This window comes from Platalea leucorodia (assembly GCF_965183815.1).
Source record: "Platalea leucorodia genome assembly, chromosome: 5".
NCBI lineage: Eukaryota > Metazoa > Chordata > Aves > Pelecaniformes > Threskiornithidae > Platalea > Platalea leucorodia.
Genome location: NC_138827.1, coordinates 14,006,203 through 14,024,318, shown reverse-complemented (window position 1 = coordinate 14,024,318; position 18,116 = coordinate 14,006,203). Strand labels below are relative to the sequence as shown.

Here is an 18,116-nt window from a genome sequence, read left to right as displayed (position 1 = left end):
ATGAAATAAGTAGAAAAGTCACAGGCTGGGTTAAAAATATGCTTGTCTTCTCTCAATAATTAATTGTTTGGGGATTAATATGAGGTTTTGTGTTTTGAAAGTAAACTAATCCAGTCGTTGGCTGGTGTGTAATGAAGGAGAACAGGCTGCTGTCAAGCAGTCTGAAAATAGTGAAAATTAACTACATGAAGTGTCACGACTCACATATTTTATGTATATGAGTAATGTATCCTCTGTGGGACAGAAGATGAAAATATCACATGGAAAAGAAAAAATGGTGGCCACAAATTTAATAAAAGAAGCAGGCATACTTTGCTTTGGCATAATTTGGCATTTTTACTGCTTAGTGGCAGCTGGGCTGGGCCACTGCAAGATAATCCATGTTTGTGACCTCAGAAACAGTATGAACCAAACGTTCTGCAGCCTCTGTACTCACAGAGCTAGGACAGGGGAAAGAAAATGTAATTAACAATCAGAATACACCGAAATAAAACAATTATCATTTGAAAGCACTGTTTGGTTATACATTTCTCTTCCAGTCTTACCGTTACAAGGCTGCTCGTGGTTCTCTAGTTCTTTGTCTGGACCTAGTTTTTAACGTCTTGATGACAATAGTTAGCAGCTCAACGAGGTTAGGCAAATCTGGATCAAAAAAATGGATGCGTATCCCAAACAACTGTATATTAAAGCAATGATAAAAGGGACAAGGCACATACTGAGATACAAATTCACTAGTAAGTGGATTTTTTCTTGAGAGATGCCTTACTAGTTCAGTTTTCTTTGGCTTCACGGAAGTTAAGACTGAAATTACTTCAAAGAACTGGGATTTCTGAGAAAGAGCATTTTACAATAAGGGCCATAAAGTCTTGCAGAAAACATCCAGCCAAGGTCTCAATACCTATAGCAAAAAAATAATATATTAGTACTGGAAGCTTCCCATATACTTAATGATGTCACTAGAAAATAGTTGATCTGTTTGAATTATTCTTGTTTCTTTCCTCCACAGGAGAACATTATTCACTTTGTCTTTCTCCATTTTTTCATTCTGCTATGGGGAGTGTGCAGAGAGATGGACATTGAAAAAGCCATATAAAACCTCTGAGAATGCAATAAGCGGAATATGGCACTTTTAACACAACACAACTGCCAGCCTGGGTAAGGGCTTGAAGTACGTATAAACTCCAGCACCTCCACAGGCAAAGAGAGCCACAGTCGCAAAAACGGAGAAGAAGCAAAAGGAGTTTAGATCATAAATCTTCTTCAGATTTTTGCTATCTGAATGCACAACAAGCAATTCAAGGGCCACAACATCTTTAAATAAGTCAGACTAAGCTAGGAGTGCTTCTGCCCTGTGGTAACAACAGTTCGATATTTTGACTCAATTTGCTCATCTAGCACAGTGGTCAGAAAGGACAAGGTGGATGATTTATCAACTCAGGTGATTCCATTAGTGCATACTTTTTCTTGCTGTTGTCTTAAGATTGCCAGGTTCTTGCTTAAACTCTGAAGTTTAAATTACATTAGTGCTAGCTCTGATATTGCTGCATGGTGCTGTACGACAAGGTGGTAGGCATATCCTCCTTGTTGTTTATTTGCTTCCCAGTTTCACTGACCAAAATATTCTTCCTGGCAGTGTCTGGTAGTTCCCAGGAAAACAACAGCCATGTCCCAGGTATGGGCAAACATTCAGTTTTGTAATACTTACAGGGTCCATTAGCTGCATTCTCAGCTGAAGTGGTAGCACCTCCTTCACACTGCGCCTCCGCTGCTGATGTTGACAATAGCCTTTCGGAGGAGAGCACGCAGTCTTTAGGCTGGGGGTCACAGTGGACTGGGTAAAGAATGGGCCATCCTCCAAGTGGGGACTTGACCCAGGTAGAAGCAAGTGGGGCCTGAAACAGATAGAAAGAACCAAAGTCAGGCGCCTCAGCCCTCCTCATTTCACATACTTCGTGCCAGCATTCATCAGTGAGGCCATGTCCTCGTCTGCCCTTTCTGTAAGCAGAAAATGGGACTTACTGACTGGAGCTCACTGTCAGTGCTTTTTCCATAATTTCTTCATTTACCGGAGCTGCCCAGATGTCACTCCCATCTGCAATAAGGTCTTCATGTACAAGCAGTCCACTAGCTTCTCCAAGTGCCATACAGCTTTTCAGCTTTAATCTTCTGCCATCTTTTTTCAGGGCCAGGGCCTCAGAAGTTCATGCTCCAGCCTTGCCCCCAAGAGCTCCCCATCTGTCTGCTCATAATTCAGTTGCTTTGTAGCCAACAAGGGAAATGGAAATAACGTTGCCCTCGTTGCCTCTTTCTTTCTATCCTCCAGTCCTCTATTTTCTTCCATCTTTCAGTCTCCTTCTCCCTCTTTCTAGATCTACAGGAGATGAAGGAAGGAGAAATAGAAGCAGCTGTACAAGTATTTCTTCATCTCAGCAGAAAGAGAACAGGGGTTATAGGAAGAAACAGAGATGGGGAAAAGGAAAACAGGGTAGAAACAGAAAAAAGGTAAAGCTGGAAAACTGAGAAAGTAAAAGAAGGAATAGAAAAATGAAGTCATTAATATTATTTTATTTTATTTTGTATCAATATAAATTGTTTTAATTTCAGCCTAAGCCCAAAGAAGGGGGATGAACTGGAAATCGTGAAGCATGGAACTGGGCAGATAATATGGAAATGGGAAGGCATTGAGACCGAGTACAAGCCTCTCTCTTATAAGCTTTTACTGTGGTGCTTACACCTATTGCTTATGCTCATAACAAAACATCTGCAGGAACGTCAATAGGGATCATCACGTGCATTTGTGAGGTTCTGCCCAGTCCCTCGGCAGAGCAACAGAAGGCGTACTGCTGCAGATCTGCGGTAGTAAACAAAATACTGTTTTGTCCTGGTTTTAGAACAGCTTCTGAACGATTAGATGAGGAACAACAGTGCTGCGGGGGAAAGAGGGAGGGGTGGACCTTTTTCTTTTGACAATTAGATGTGAGCTGTTGAAAGCTGCTTTCATGGATGAATGCATAGAGAACTAAGGACGTCTGGCAACTGATTTGTTTGATTAGTTTATTGTATACCATAATTTCACTCTCACTTGCACATGAAGCAGGCCTATCACAGGAGTTGGACTTCATAGTTGTTTGAATTCTCTGCCAAAACCCCTTAGAACCTCAGAAGTCTGAAGAGGACCTCAAGTCGGGTGCAGACAAAGCTAGTGAGGCAGGAGTAACTGAGCTAATCAGAAAATACCAATCTGGGCACTTCACAGTTATATAGGGTCTGATTTGCAGGCAGTTCAGCATCTATGGATTGCAGCGGGAGTCCTGAGTGCCCAGCTGTTCCGAAAATCAGGCCTGCAGATTATGGAGGGTTCGGGGGTTGAGCTGTTTGTCTCCATCCTCTGGTCTGACTGGCTTCTTGTGGGGCAATGACGACATCCAGTGGAGAGACTCGTGAATTACAGCAGTATTTTATACGTGGAATGAGCTGCTGCCGAGTCTCAAACTACAATCGAAGAGTAAGATCCTGGAAGAGAAAATAACTTTCTCAAGAAAGGTTCTGTGCTGTAGTGAATGGCTCATGACTGAGAGTCTTCTGCTGTTTCTCCTCCTGACTTCTGCAATACCTAAAGGTGTTTTTAAGTGTCTCCTCTTGGTAAGGAGAAAAAGACTTGCTCTTTGGGGAAGCATTGACAACAGCATTCAGTGCGCTTAACAGTCACACGAGATTCTCACTTCCGTGAAAGGTTTCCTTTTAATTTTTTTTTTGTTTTGTTCTACATCTGTGACTCCTTGATCTTTTGGGCCATCTTAAGGCTTCTTAACAATCTTAACTTGGGTCTAGAGCACAAGTCTTATGAGGAGCAGCTGAGGGAGCTGGGGTTGTTTAGCCTGGAGAAGGGGAGGCTGAGGGGAGACCTTATTGCTCTCTACAACTGCCTGAAAGGAGGCTGTAGCGAGGTGGGGGTCGGTCTCTTCTCCCAAGTAACAAGCAATAGGACGAGGGGAAACGGCCTCAAGCTGCGCCAGGGGAGGTTTAGGTTGGACATTAGGAAAAACTTCTTCACCGAAAGGGCAGTCAGGCCCTGGAGCAGGCTGCCCAGGGAAGTGGTTGAGTCCCCATCCCTGGAGGTATTTAAAAGATGGGTAGACGTGGTGCTTAGGGACATGGTTTAGTGGTGGACTTGGCAGTGCTAGGTTAATGGTTGGACTCGATGATCTTAAAGGTCTTTTCCAACCTTAACGATTCGTTGATTCTATGATTCTAACTTTCTATGAAATCTGTCATTTTAGTAGTTTCCCTCAGCTCTCTGTGTCACTTGCCCCAGTATGTGCTAGCCTAGGCTTGCCCCACAGTTTGGTACAGGCCTGGAGCAGGATAAATTATCTGAAGCTTATGCTGGATTAAGATGTTGACAGCATAAATAATTGGAGGCAAGGACAAAAGAAGTAATACAGAAAGGACCATATAATCTCATAGAACTGAGGACACACGTCTGTCTTTTATGATTTCATTTTGCAGCCAGAAGGTCTGGGATCCCAGCCGCTGCTAGGTGATCGCATACCAGCTGCTTCTGAAAATGTTTTTTTTTTTTTCCCTCCCGTACCTAATCAGGAGACCAAGGGGATTTTCCTTCAGATGTGTACTTTGATACTTTAATCCCCGCCTCATCACCAGCCCAGCACTAGATTGCTTCAATATGCTTTACAAGGAATTACACCTGACATCCATCAAGAAATTAAACTTCACGCAGAAAACCACCGGGCGCTGCAGCGTGCTTCGGCGGAGGGCACGGCCCGGCGCTGGCCGCAGCAGAGGCCGCAGCTCGCCTGCACCCGTCGCAGGCTGCAGCCGCTCCGGAGCAACTCCCTGGGGCAGCGGAGCCTCGGGCTGCGGTGACGAGTCTTCATACGGTTTTAAAAACTGTCTTAGTAAGACACTATGGATGCCGAAGTGCTCTGACCGCATGTAGTCATTTGATGGTGTCAGCAATGACACACTTCTGTATGTCACCGCGTGACTTTTACAAGCTGACGGCTGAATCGCTCCGCTGTTTGGCTTTCCCCAGCACGTTGCTAGCACCGTGCCCCGTTACCGCCGCCGGCTCGGGACGCCGAGGGGCCCGTTACGGACAGGCCCCGAGCGGGCCCCGCCGCCTCAGCTCCCACCTCGCGCCCACGGTCCGCGACGCCACGCCACGCCACGCCACGCCACGCCACGCCCCGCGCGGCGGACCCGCCTTCTCCCACAGCGAGGCCCAGGTCCCGCCCCCTGCGAGGCCGCCTCGCTCGGGGGCCCGCCCTCTCGCCTCTGATTGGTGCCTGCTCCGCCTCCCGCGGGGCAGCTCCGCCCCCGTCCCCGCCCCCGCGCTGTCCCTCCCGGCGCTGTCGGCCCTGCCTTGCCTTGAGCCCTGCCGCCCGCTTACCCCCGCCCCACGTCTCGGCTGCTCCAATTGGAAAAGGGAGGCGTTGACCGACACCCCTGCCGCCCAGTGAGGCGCAGCCTTAGCGAGGCGGGAGGGCCCCTCCCTCCGCAGGCGGCGGCGCTCCCTGACTGAAGGGGCCGGGGGCTCCGCGTCCCCCCGCCCCGCCGCGCCTCGGCGGCACCGGAGGCGGCCGCTGGCTGAACCCGGGCTGAGGGGCTCGGGGGCGTCTTCCCGCCGCTCCCCGACCCCTCGGCGCCCCCTCGCCGCTCGGAGAGGAGCGGGGCGGCGGTGCCCCCTCCCCGGGCAGGGCCTGCGGGCCGCGCCCCGCCGCCGCCGCCGCCACCCCTCCCCCCGGCCGGCTGGCCTCCCCGGGCCGCACCCCGCCTCCCCTCCCTCCGCAGCGTCGCCCAGCCGAGCCGGGAGAAGGGGAATGGGCGGTCCCGGCCCTTAGCCCCCGGCTGCGGCTGCTGCTCCTCCTCCTCCCGGGTCCCAGCGTCTCGGTGGCCTCCGCCCGATGCTGGCGGAGCTGGCTGGGGTCTCCGCGGCGTTGTGAGCGCTCCTGCCGTCCCGCAGCCGCCATGTCCGGCGTGGTGCGCACCCTGAGCCGCTGCCTGCTGCCGGCCGAGGCCACGGGCCGCGGCGGGGAGCAGCCGCGGCGGGAGGGCAAGGAGCGGAGCCGCGATGCGGAGCGGGAGGCGCGGCGCCGGAGCCGGGAGATCGACGCGATGCTGGCCCGGGAGAGGCGGGCCGTGCGCCGCCTGGTCAAGATCCTGTTGCTGGGCGCCGGCGAGAGCGGCAAGTCCACCTTCCTCAAGCAGATGCGGATCATCCACGGCCGCGAGTTCGACCAGAAGGCGCTGCTGGAGTTCCGGGCCACCATCTACGAGAACATCCTCAAGGTGAGGGGCGGGAGGGGGCCCGGGCCGGGGGCGGGGGGGAGCGGCGCGGCGGCTCCAGCCGCCTTCGCCCAGCGCAGTCGGGGATGGAGGCCGGCGCCGACGCATCCCGCAGTTTTGGGAGTTTGGACCGTGCCCAGAATCGCCGTCGGAAAAGGATGTGAGCTCGGCCGGGGCGGCGGCTGCTCCCCCCGGTTGCTCCGCCGGACCTCTGGGATGCGCCCTCCCTTCGGGGAAGGGGCTTTCTGTGGTGCAGGTGTTTCGGAAGGCGTGTACCTTTTGTGCGACTGCCTGGCCGACTGCGGGGGGCGAGGCTCTGCGGGTTTCCAGCGTTATCCGTCAGAAAGCCTCGATGAAAAAAAGGCTCAAAGGAAACTTCCCTGCAAAGGGGATTGAGAAAAGCTTTGTGGAAACGAAGAGGAAAGAGGATATAGGTGTGGCCTGTGCTCTGGAAAAAATATTATGAGAGCATCCTCTAAGTCAGAATTAGAGAAACCTCAGAATTTAAAGAAATGAGGAGGAGTTTACATGCCTCTCTAAGTGCCTGGAGTTTACGTACCTCGAAGTGGGACAAGAAATGGGTCTCCGTATAGATGTTGTGGCTGCAAGTGGTTGTTACTTGGTACATCTTTAAAAACGGGGAAGTGTAGGCCCTTAGAGTCGGGTAGTGTGGGATGTTATCAAGCATAGCTCTGAAATGGAAATAGTTTTGGTTTGGTACCTTGGCAAAAAAGTTTTTGTTCAACGCATGTGCAGGCTTTATAGTGCTGGTAGTATATTTCTCTAGTGACTAGAGAATGTAAAGGCTACTGATAGAACCTACAGGCAGAGCCTTGTCTACAGACAATTAAGGAAAATCAGCCTTGACAAATACTGTTTCTTTCTGGGGAAAAAAAGCTTTGATGCCCTGTGCAGGTAGGAGAAGTGATTGTATTTCAGAAAATCCCTGAAGATGCATAAAAAGCTCACTTAAGAATGTATCTCTCTTCATTTTCATAATAGCTCTCTAAAAGAACTGCTATTTTCCTGCCTGTATTTTTCTGTAGGACTGTCTCCATTCTTATGCAGGCATGGATTTTTGAGGCTCTGTGAGATTTCACAGAAAACTAAAGGAAAGGGAACTGTGCAAGTTAAGGATAACAAGAGTTACTTCTGAATTTTCAGATTTGTTTGGAGTAGAACCTTTATATGCACTTAATATGTGCACACACACAATGACTCTTGTTTTTAAGAATGCTGCTATTCCATAAAGGGCTTTTGCTTCTGTTAGTGAACAGGAAAATTGTTGACTAATTTTCTTTTCCTTTTTTTAGTCTACTTTCAGGAGCACGTACATGTATTGCAGGAGCCCATTAACTGCAGGAAAGTTGAAGCTCAGAAGCTTCTCTTTCACCGAAGTTATGTAAGCAAAGAGAGTATTATGAGTTTTTATCTATACACCTAGAAATAAGGAGCCTTATTTTAGAGGTCTTAATGCTTATTTTGTTACTGCCAGTGATTTATTTGTTACTGTACTGATTTTAAAGTAGTAGCAGAGGCTTTTAAAGAAGCAATTTGTGAAAACGGAAAAAAATCTGAGATTCCTTCCTCTTTAAGTTATCTCAGCAATACTAGTTATGGTAAAATATTGTAATATTTTATATATGCAGAAGGTATAGAGCTTTCAGCAGTAGAATTTAGTGTGCTTTGGAAAGGAAAGTAAGCGTCTCTATCAGGTAGTAGGGGAGACTGAATTTTGCACTTGAAACACTTGTCTGCTGCATGGCTTTGGGCAAATTTGCAGAACGTAGAGTAGAATCCAGGTCCTCAAGGTAGCAGCCGGGTGTTCTGATTTCAAGACCAGTAGTTAACAACACTTCTTGGACTGCTGTCAGGTGAACACCTTGTTAAGCCTTCTAATCATCAAACTAAAATTTGGAAGTGTTTTTAAAGTGAGTTAATATAGTTCAACAGATTGCCCTTTTGGCCCTGCAGATCGTGATTGGGGAGTGATAGGTTAGGCTACCCTTCTAGGTACATGGACCGCACCTGTCTGACTCTTCCTTCTCTTATTTCTGCAGATGGCAGACATGGCTCCTGCATATAAGAATACAGTTTACTCTTCACCCATAGGTTTTGGGGAGTGGTCGCTATGGAAAGAGTAGGCAGAAAGAGAGAGCGAGCAAACAAAGGGAACTAAATGAGTTTTCTGGTGGGAAGGAGGTCTGAGACTGGAGTGTGGGGAGAAGGCAGTAGATGTTCTGTTTGTGTTTTGCTCATCTGAAAGAAACCTGGTAACACCTTGATATTCTGCTGTAATCATCAGGCAGAAATCAAATACCAAGACAGAATTGCAAGGCTTTCAAAACAGAGTGATGTTGTCAGTGCATTTATTTTAGGGTAATTGTGTAATACTTTCTCGTATTAAACTTTGTTCTGTGGAAAATCATAAAATGTTTCAAGTAAACTTATTTTGCTTCTTTGATGTAAATTGTTGAGTGAACCTGATATGCCATTCTATAATAAAGTGTTTAGACTACAGGTTCTTTTCACTTTTTCAGGAAGTTCAGACTAGAATGATCATCCATTAAGACTAAATGGAGTGGAGATCACCATGTATCTAACTTACTAGAACAGATATAAGATGAATTTTTATAATACAATACGGGGACAATGTGAAATGAAAATGGTCCTATTGAATAGCATATAAATCTGTTTGACGTCCTGAAGTACAGCTGCAGCAACCTTAGCCCCTTTTTCCACACAGTTCTCAGCATGGTCGAACAATAGTTCTGTTAAGCTTCTGCAACACTGAGATCTGAGTTAGAAATGCAGTGTAAATCTCTGGGATTAAATGGTCAATTTTCATTTTCCAACCATGACTAAACTTCTCTCTGAAGGAGGAGGATTACTACTCTCTCAATAGTGCTTGATATTTTTGAAGTGCTTATTGCAGTAGTATTTAGGCAGTCTGTGCAGCTTACAGAGAATGAAGGAACTGATTCAGAGAACAGAACCTGAAACCTCTTCGAAATAACGGTGCTAAGTATGAATTGATGTTAGTGTCAGCTTCCACTTTATTTTGAGTTTTCAGCTTCACGCTTTTCTGATATCTTCCTGTTGCTGAGTTCTTTCCTTACGCTGTTCTCTCTGTTTCTCATCCCTCACTTCGGGAAGCCCTAGTTAGAAACAAAATGCTGCAACGAAATAAATCTGTGATACAGAATTTACTTTTCCATTTAGTACAGGTGATGGTTCAGAGCCTTGCTAGCTTTTTCTGGCATTTGTGGGACGGTCTTCAAATACATTAGTTTTGCTTTGGTTTAAGGTAAATAGTCATCGGTTAACTAGGGTTTTGCTTGTTAATCGAGGCTAAGTTTCAAAGTAACTTTTTGGAACTTTTTGATGATTGAAGTGAAAAGCAGTAGTGTTAATGTTCTGGTATGAGTACACAGGCTTCATGACTTCAGCACACCCACCTGGAAGAGGAAAGTGGATAGGACAGGGCTAGCTGCTGGGGCATGAATTTTAAGACTACTCTTGGATATACAGAGGAACTTGGAAAACTTTTGTGTACCTCAAGTTTCAAACCTAAGAAATGGCTGGTGGTGTTACATGAGTGTTTTGATGCCTTCCAACTGTAGCTGAAGGAGTAATCTTTTGATACCTTCCAAAACAGATGGGTTGGCCTTGCTACTTGCTTCCTTTGATAACAGTTAATGAATCATGGCTGTGATGTTCCTTGTCTAAATGGTGGGTTGTTTTTTTCTTTTTTGTTTCGAGTATGAGAATATCATGCTGCTTGAAAAAAACCTGGTTTAGCTGCATAAGAAAATAATCCACAAGCACCAGAGTGGTACTTGCACCAGCTTGTTTGGGAGATTTTAATCTGAAGAGAGGAAAAATTATTAAAAGCCTGAAGTAAATCTGTTGAGTTTTTTGGTAATGTTAGCTTCCATGTTGAAAACGGGAAGGCCAGCTCAAGGTTTCAATACATCTTGAACAGTTCTTGTTGTCTGTGGCCTGAATTGTGATGATTGACTAAGGAACTGAAAAGCCTGGAATTGTGGAGAAAAGGACTACTCAGGAAATGATGTGTAACTTCATTTGTGGGCTCTGGGTGGGGGAAAAAACAACCTAAGATTTCGAACGTGAAAACTCCCTGAGGATATATCTTTGGGACTTTTGAGTGCAGTTGCAATACACATGGGCATACCCAAGAGCATTTTTCCTTGACGGCTTGAATATGAGTAACAGTGAAGCGGGTAAAAATGAGTAGCCTGTGCTGAAGTCTGTTTTAAGAACAACTTTGGACTTCTGCAGCCAATACTAAACCTAGACTGCTGCTGCTTCATTGTTGCAAGTACTCTATACCTCGAATGGGCTTATGTTGTGTTTATGGTCTCTGACTGTAAGGTAGATGTACCTTGTGTCATTGAAAAACAGAACAAGAAAACTCACTTGCAACCTGGGAGTTTCAGTTGAGTACAGGTACAAACTCTGGGAAGTGGGAAAAAAATATCCCCAAATTTATTTGGGAGCTACACTTTAACTGACCAAATTATCTAGTCATCTATAATGCAAACATTTCTTCTCATAGCCTACAAATGAAGGGGGAATACATCTTTCCATTATGTGAACTCTAGTTACTCTTTAAATTGACTTGACTACACATTTCCTTGGGTTTACGTGCAAATGAGTTTGGTAACCCATTAGGAGGTGATGATAATGACACACAATCTGTTACTTCAGAGTTGAGATCTAGCTGTACTTGAGTAGTTGGTCGCAGGACGGTGTCAATCTCATTCCTGCTGGGACAGCTTCTTTTGAAAGGAATGACAAGGGGAATACTCTGTAGCAACTGTGCCTAATTAGGAGCTTTTCCATTAAATTTAACATACAAGTGCTAAAGCTCCATGATAGAATTGGTATTTAAATCTGATTATCTTTGCTTTGTGCTTTTACTGTTTAGTTGTTATTTTAATATGAAAAATAATATTCAAAAAATTATGTAGAAAAGAAAAAACTCTTATGAGTCTTTCTGGTCTTTCTGTTCCAGGTTCATTTAATCAATGAAACTCTTACTAACTTCCAGTTGATGTATTTTCTGTGTCTTAAATATCAATTCCATCAGCTCTGGTGGTCTCTTTCCTTTTGGGGTGTCTCTTGGTTGGGCTAGGAGAGAGCAGTCTGTCTTCATCATGGTGGATAGCAGAAGAGGAGTAATGGTCAATAGTAAGTGATAAATATTCATTATTGTTCCAAAATAGAGCTTATAATGCTCTTGTGATGTAGTCATTAGTATTGCAGAACATGACTTAGTCCCTGGAGACTGCAGACACATACTTTGATGTTTTCCAGACAAAAGTTTAGTCACTTGAGTGACTAAGTTTGGGAGCTTACATTATATTCAGTTGGTTGAGTATACATATATTTTTGCAATTAACTTGGAAACAGTATTGGCAAAGAAATTACCAAATTGTGCTACGAAGAATGTTTACAAGAAAACTTCACAGCAAAGGCAAACTGGTACACACTGTTTGAAAAAGTAAGTTCTATACAAATTACAACAAGAGGAAAAGCTAGAAGGAATTGGAGGCTGCAGTTTCCAAATGAGTTTCCTTCACTTGCATGGATTTTTTCCACTCTCGTGGGAGTGAGGAACTCGTTTTATTCTAGCGTTGAAGGCCTCTCCCTCTCTACCCTTCCCTTCTGTCTAAGCACATCTGCAGGGTACTGTGGCAGTATATTTATGAGGGCAGCGTGACAGGGTCTTGCCAAACCTGATGGGGATACTTTTGGAACTGCAGATGCTGCTTCCACTCCATTGAAAGCATGAACTAATTATGAACTAGATATTAGTGTGATGGTCTTGGGAAAAGGAGAAACCTGGTAATGTAATTCTGAAAGCATTAACTCAAACTTTTTTTAAGGTCCCACACCAGACGTCACCTCTGAGGTCATCATCTCTCTACTTTGTGCCTAGTTGCGAGTAAAGCTTGCAGTGAGAGTATTTTTCTTCTGCTGCATTTATCGTCATTTTGCTGGATTCAGTCAAAGACAAGGACTCTTTTCAGAGTTTCCAGACAAGCAGACATCACTGCTGCTCCCAATTCAGAGATTCAGTGGCTAATCCAAATGTTTCTTAATGTTTGTGTTCCTGTGGACTAAGTAAATGACACTTCCCCTTTGTTCCCATTTTTTTATTTGTACGTTGGGCTGGAAGGTAGGTCATCTTTACTGTTTACTCTGCTCACACCTAGGTGGTACTGGAATATGTGAATGGTGAAAATCCGTGCATAATTGGTGAGCCTTTTAATTGTCTAACTGGGCTAACTGGTGCTGCTCCCACCTCTACCCTTGTGTCTGTCTCACCTTGCAGCAAACTAATACAGGCAGTGGAAACCACTTTTTATATAAAATTACTAGGGTTTTGGTGATGTTTGCTCACTGGATTGGCTTGTGGACTCAGACAAATGACAAACCTATCAAACAGGCGAGGGTGGAACTACACTACCAGGAGAGATGCCCCTTTTGATGGTACTCAGTTGTTTGACTGCTTTGTAATATGAAACCTTATCCTTAATGACACTGGGTTCTTGGCTGCTGCTTGGCTATAATGTTCCAAGGACATAGATCAAATAAAAACACTGTTAATGCTTTTACGATAGCTTGCTGTAAAAATCTGATGATATTGCTATTACTTTGTTAGTAGTAGATCACCTTCTTCCCAGTGTTCCAGATGGCAATTTAAAAAAAGGTCATGCCACTATATTTGCAAACACTGACAACTTTATTTTTAAAGATTGTATTTGAAAATGTCTTTTTTAGAAGGTTAAGTGATGTTTTCTAAAAATACAAGTAGGTTACATTTTATCATCTTTCTTTACTTGCCAGAAAGCATTGCTGCTGGAAAGTCCAGTCCCATCTATGGCTGTGTGATTCAGCTTCTCTCTCTTGTATTGGCACCAGTGATCATGGAGCTGTTGCAGTTTTTCGGTACAGTTAGACTTGCTGGTCCAGCTGGACCTGTGTTCGTATAGCTACATCACTTTGTACTGTTCCAAAGGGTGTATTAAAAATATCTTGCCAAGGTGGGAGTGCTCATTTTGGCATTAACTCAGATTGATATTGGTCTCTGTGAATTGTGATCCTCAGACTTTGCCAGTTCCTTGTCAACAACAATGAGGAAAAACACACAGTAGGAAACACGTTTTAATCTCCCTGTTGCCTGCAATGTTCATGTTGGTTTACAGCCATAGGAGAAGACAGTATTGCCTATTAGCTGTGACTTGGAGTCCCCTGATCAAGTATTCAGCAGCAATCACGCTTCTCTCACAACAACAGTTTCTGTAAGCAATATGGATGCTGGAGATCTAGGGCTTTGCTATGAGGTTGAGCAATGTATTAATGGTAAAAGCTTAAAAAGTAGCTGCTGCAGTATTTCACGTGTAATGGTTACTCTGTTGTCTGTGATCTCATACCCTGTAGTAGTTCCCTAAAATCATTTTGAGAAAATGCACTGTAGGAGACTTTTCTATTTGTATACAAACTCTAAGTAGTTTTGCAAGTTCTCTCTAGACTCTTGACTAGAATAATCAAATGTTTTGATCACTTGACTGTTGGTTTGCGCCTGGAAGAACCTGCCCTTGCTTACGAGCGAGTGCCCCCCTCAACCTATTGTTTCCTTTATGCGGTTGGTGCTTAACTGTGGTGTGTTCTCTCAGCCTTTGAGTTGATCCATCTGGCAAAAGGTGTGGGATTTTTAGGATAACGAATCCTTCAAGTACTGGAGCGTGTGAATACTTTAAAATGTGAATGTTGTGTTTTATGTAGTAGTGTAATTATTGATGTAAAATATTCTTAAATCAAGCTGCTCTTTAAATACTGCAACACTTCTTTTCATGTATTGGCAAGCATCACTGGCTTCAAGTGACATTAGCTGGTGATAACCTTTCTAATAATTCCCACAAAATAATTTAATTATTATTTAAAAATACAAGACAACCTGGATTTTTTTCAAAGCTAAAATGCTTTCAAAAGTAAAGGAGAAAAAAAAAATATTTGAGCCAGTCCTAGTAACGAGCATTTGTGCAAATGTTCATAAAACCTTCATACTGCTGGTGAGTAGCAAACATTCTGCTTACTGCCTAACAGCTGTGCTCTGTCAGGCCAAGGATCCCGCGCTTTGTCTCTGACATGAAGAAAAAAAAAACACAACCCAAAAATGGGTACAAGAACAGAGCAATGTGATACTTCACTATACTCTTCCAGTTATTGGCAGCCTTTGACTTCGGAAACTTCTTGAGCCAGGAGTTGCATCTGGAATGTAATCGAATAGTCCTTTTTGGACCTTTCTTCCATCAGTTTGCCTTGATTGCCTTCTGAGTCCATTTATACTTCTGGCCAACATCCTACATAAATGAGTTTGTCTCGCTGCGGGGTGTATAGGAAAAACCCTTCTCTTAGTTTAACCTTCTGTTTGGTAACTGTGTGGCTGTACCAGTCGTACTTGTGTAGCAAGGGGTGGGGAAAGAATAGTCTTTTTCTACTCCCTTTCTCCAAGTGGTTTGTAATTTCTGTAGACTTCTGATATATCATGCCTTAGTCATCTTTTTTCAAAGCTGTGGATTTCTAGATCTGTTTAGTGTTTTCTTCTGTGTAAGATACAATACTTCATGAATTGGATCGCATGCCGCACTGCTGTTACACCTTTTCTTCTTCTACCCTATGTCCATTCAGGTTTTGTGTATGCCAGGGATTTATACAGTGACTTGAATATGTTAAAAATTATTAGGAAAGTAATGGAACAGAGAACTTCCTATTTTTCCTCCCTAACTGGTGCTTCCAATATGCTGCTATTTTGCCATTTTCTAATGCCTGACACTATCCTTATCTGTGAATTTTAGTTCTTTCCACTTGTGCTTATTCTGTGTCCTGCTTTGACTGCAGCACAAAGGCTTTAGATCAGTTGAACTGTTCAGAAGTTTATTTTGTATCAAAAGCTGTTGCCGCATTTTTTTATTGTATTGAAAATTTGGAAACAGAATGGTAATTGACAATATTCAGTCTTCTGAATGAAAGAATGAATTGACATTTTCTATAGTAGTAGAAAATCAGAAAAACTGTCATAGCAGTGTTGGGAAGGTTTACTGTGAAATGAGCGCTGCCCTGAAAATAGTCTGGTGTTAGCTTCGTTGTTAGAGCTTGGGAGGGAGTGTTGTACATGCAATAAGACTCATTTGGTTGGTGGGTTTTTTTTCTTATTTGTACCAATGGTGTCTGAGTCCAAATTCAGTTTTGATAAGTATACTTTATTGTTAAATATATTAAACTATTCTGTTAAGTCTATAATAAGTGCAAATTCTAGGAATTTTAACTAAATTTAATCTTCTAAATGAAATCTTTACCTCTGGGCATCAACAGTATGTATAAACTTTTAAGCAGTTTTACCTACAGATAAAAGTGACTCTCTGGCTGTCTCCCATGATGGTCTTTTTGGAGGGAAGAGGTACAGAAAGTGTTCCGAATGTGTTTCCAGGAAGAGGGTACATTTCCTATGGTAACTTGTACTGCAGATTAATGAGGCAAGGATTATCCAATGCTCCTTGTGGCAGCAAAACATAGCATTACCAGCAACTCTGAAATGCGAGAATAGCAATACATGGGATCTAAATTTGGCGATTTCTCTGTTTCTCCTCATCTTTCTGACATCCGCGGGTAGCATTTATAGAACTGTTTTGCAGAGATGGAGAAATGTTTAGATTCACTTTACTGGGGATCTTGCTGAGTCACAAATACTTCTAACTGCTAAGAGTTAGGGGAAGAAGCATCGGCTATTTTGCTCTTTACATAAAGCTCTTACTCCTGATGCATTTTAGGTGTATATATCAAAGTTGGTGTGTTCCACAAATTCTGATTTTGAGAGGTGCTCTTCCTGTGGATATGCATAGGAGAGCATTCCTGCTAAGCCGTTTCGTATTTTTTATGTTCTTCATTCAGTGTTTAAAACTGACCTTCTGTGTGTGTCTATATATCTCTGTTTTGCCAGTGCTGATGCTGATGTATCTGCATCTGAATCTGCTGCTTTGTCCCGGCCCGGGCTCTGTATGTGATTTGGTAGTAATCACTTCTCTCAAGCAGTCAGAGGAAGGTGCTGATGCTACGCACTCCCCATGGGCAACCTTAATGCACTCGCATAGCGTCTGTGGGGTCTAAGTTTAGTTCCTTCTCTTGCCCCAGGGAGATTCAAACCTGCATTTTCAAGGAGCAGCAGCCAGCGGATAAGTGACTATTCTGGGAGCAGTCTCTACGCCCTTGATTGAAACTCTGTTCTGTGGTTTTCTCCAAACAAATGATGAAACTTTCCTTAACAACAGTCTCTCGAGATCCTCCCGATCTCCAGTGGGAGCAGGAAAAGGCAGAGCGGCAGCGTGAAGAAATGCACCGAGACTGAGGTCCCACTACTGCTTTATCCGAACGGGAATTGTGCTATATTGCCCTGTCGTTCCTTTGAGACATTCTGAAGGGACTGCAGTAGCTGTGAGATGGGTAAGGGTTAAATCAGCCTGAAAGCTGTAAGACAGAAAAGCGGGAGCTGCGGCTGGGGGAGATGGTTGCAAGGAGCTGGAGCCAAAGCAGGTGAAAGGTCAGAGCTGGCCTGTGTGGGCTGGGAGCTCTGCGCAGGGCCCGCGGCGTGGGGAGGTGGTGATCGCTGGCCGACACACAGTGCCAATTAACTGTTTCTGTTCATAAACACTTCTCGCTGAACAGAAACAAACCTGGCATTAAATACCTAGAAATAGCGATGTCCCACCAGTCTCGGTTACCACAATGCTTTGGAAGAAATTAATCTCTGACACTGATTGAGGAGACTGACACTGACTTTGAATTGCGCCCAGGATGGTGTTCTCGGCAAGTGATGGGCTTGCAAAAGTGTCCAAGGTCGTGAGACGTTGTGCAGGCATCTGCAGTTCAGAGACAGAACCTTATAAGTGATTTATTTTTTTTTATGCTTACATTTGTTAACACCATTCAAATAAAGCAGATCTAAAGGCTTCTGTTAATAAAGGGATAAACTCTGTAACTAGGAATGAGGGTTGGCTTTTGGTCTGTATGATAGAGTTACTGACTAGTTATGTCTGGAATTTAAAGCAGCAGTTGGTAAATACATTACATTTCAGTCTTTTCATGGTATTGTGGAGTTATATTCTCTACTTTATAAAAAGAAAGTAACAATCACTGGAGAATCATAAATATTTACATTTTTGGGAAACTGCACTTCAGGAACACTGTTGCCTAGTGACAACCCTGATGCTTTGCTTTGAGTTCCTATTCGGTGACACTCACACTAAGTTGCTTCTCACTTCCCTCTCCAATCTTAATTTCCATTGGGAAAGTTACTGTTCTTGTTGTGTGGTGCTGTTAAAGGACAGGAGAGGTGAAAGGTTCAAGTGTTAAGAAAACATAAATGCAGTCTTGATAGCTTAAAGTACGCAGAAAAAAAAAAATCAGTCCATTAATGTGGAGGTTCATGCGAATAGCTGTGGAAACAGAACTTCAGTTTTGTTTTTTTATTTTATTTATTTTCCTAAACTGTAAAACCAAAAGATCAATACAATGACAAAAGTAGTTTAATATAACCCACAGATTTTACTTGTGAATTAGATGGTACTTGAGATACTAAGCCACCATTAAGAGATCTATCCAGTATTAAAATGGCGCTTACTATTGAGAAATAACTATTGGCCATCTGAAGCTATTTAATATAGATGTAGTTAGATTCAAGACTGAAGTTTCAAAGTTACTTAACCTCATGTGTTTGGCTT

General features: G+C 43.8%; 1 protein-coding gene across 1 annotated transcript in view; it reads left to right on the top strand.

Annotated features, from left to right (window-relative positions):
* Positions 1-5,638: 5,638 nt before the first annotated feature.
* Positions 5,639-18,116, top strand: part of GNA12 (G protein subunit alpha 12) — a 38,497-nt gene continuing 26,019 nt past the window's right edge. The window contains exon 1 of the mRNA XM_082313947.1: positions 5,639-6,312. Coding sequence (XP_082170073.1) covers positions 5,992-6,312 — 321 coding nt within the window. The 5' untranslated portion in view covers positions 5,639-5,991. The remainder of the gene's footprint in view (positions 6,313-18,116) is intronic.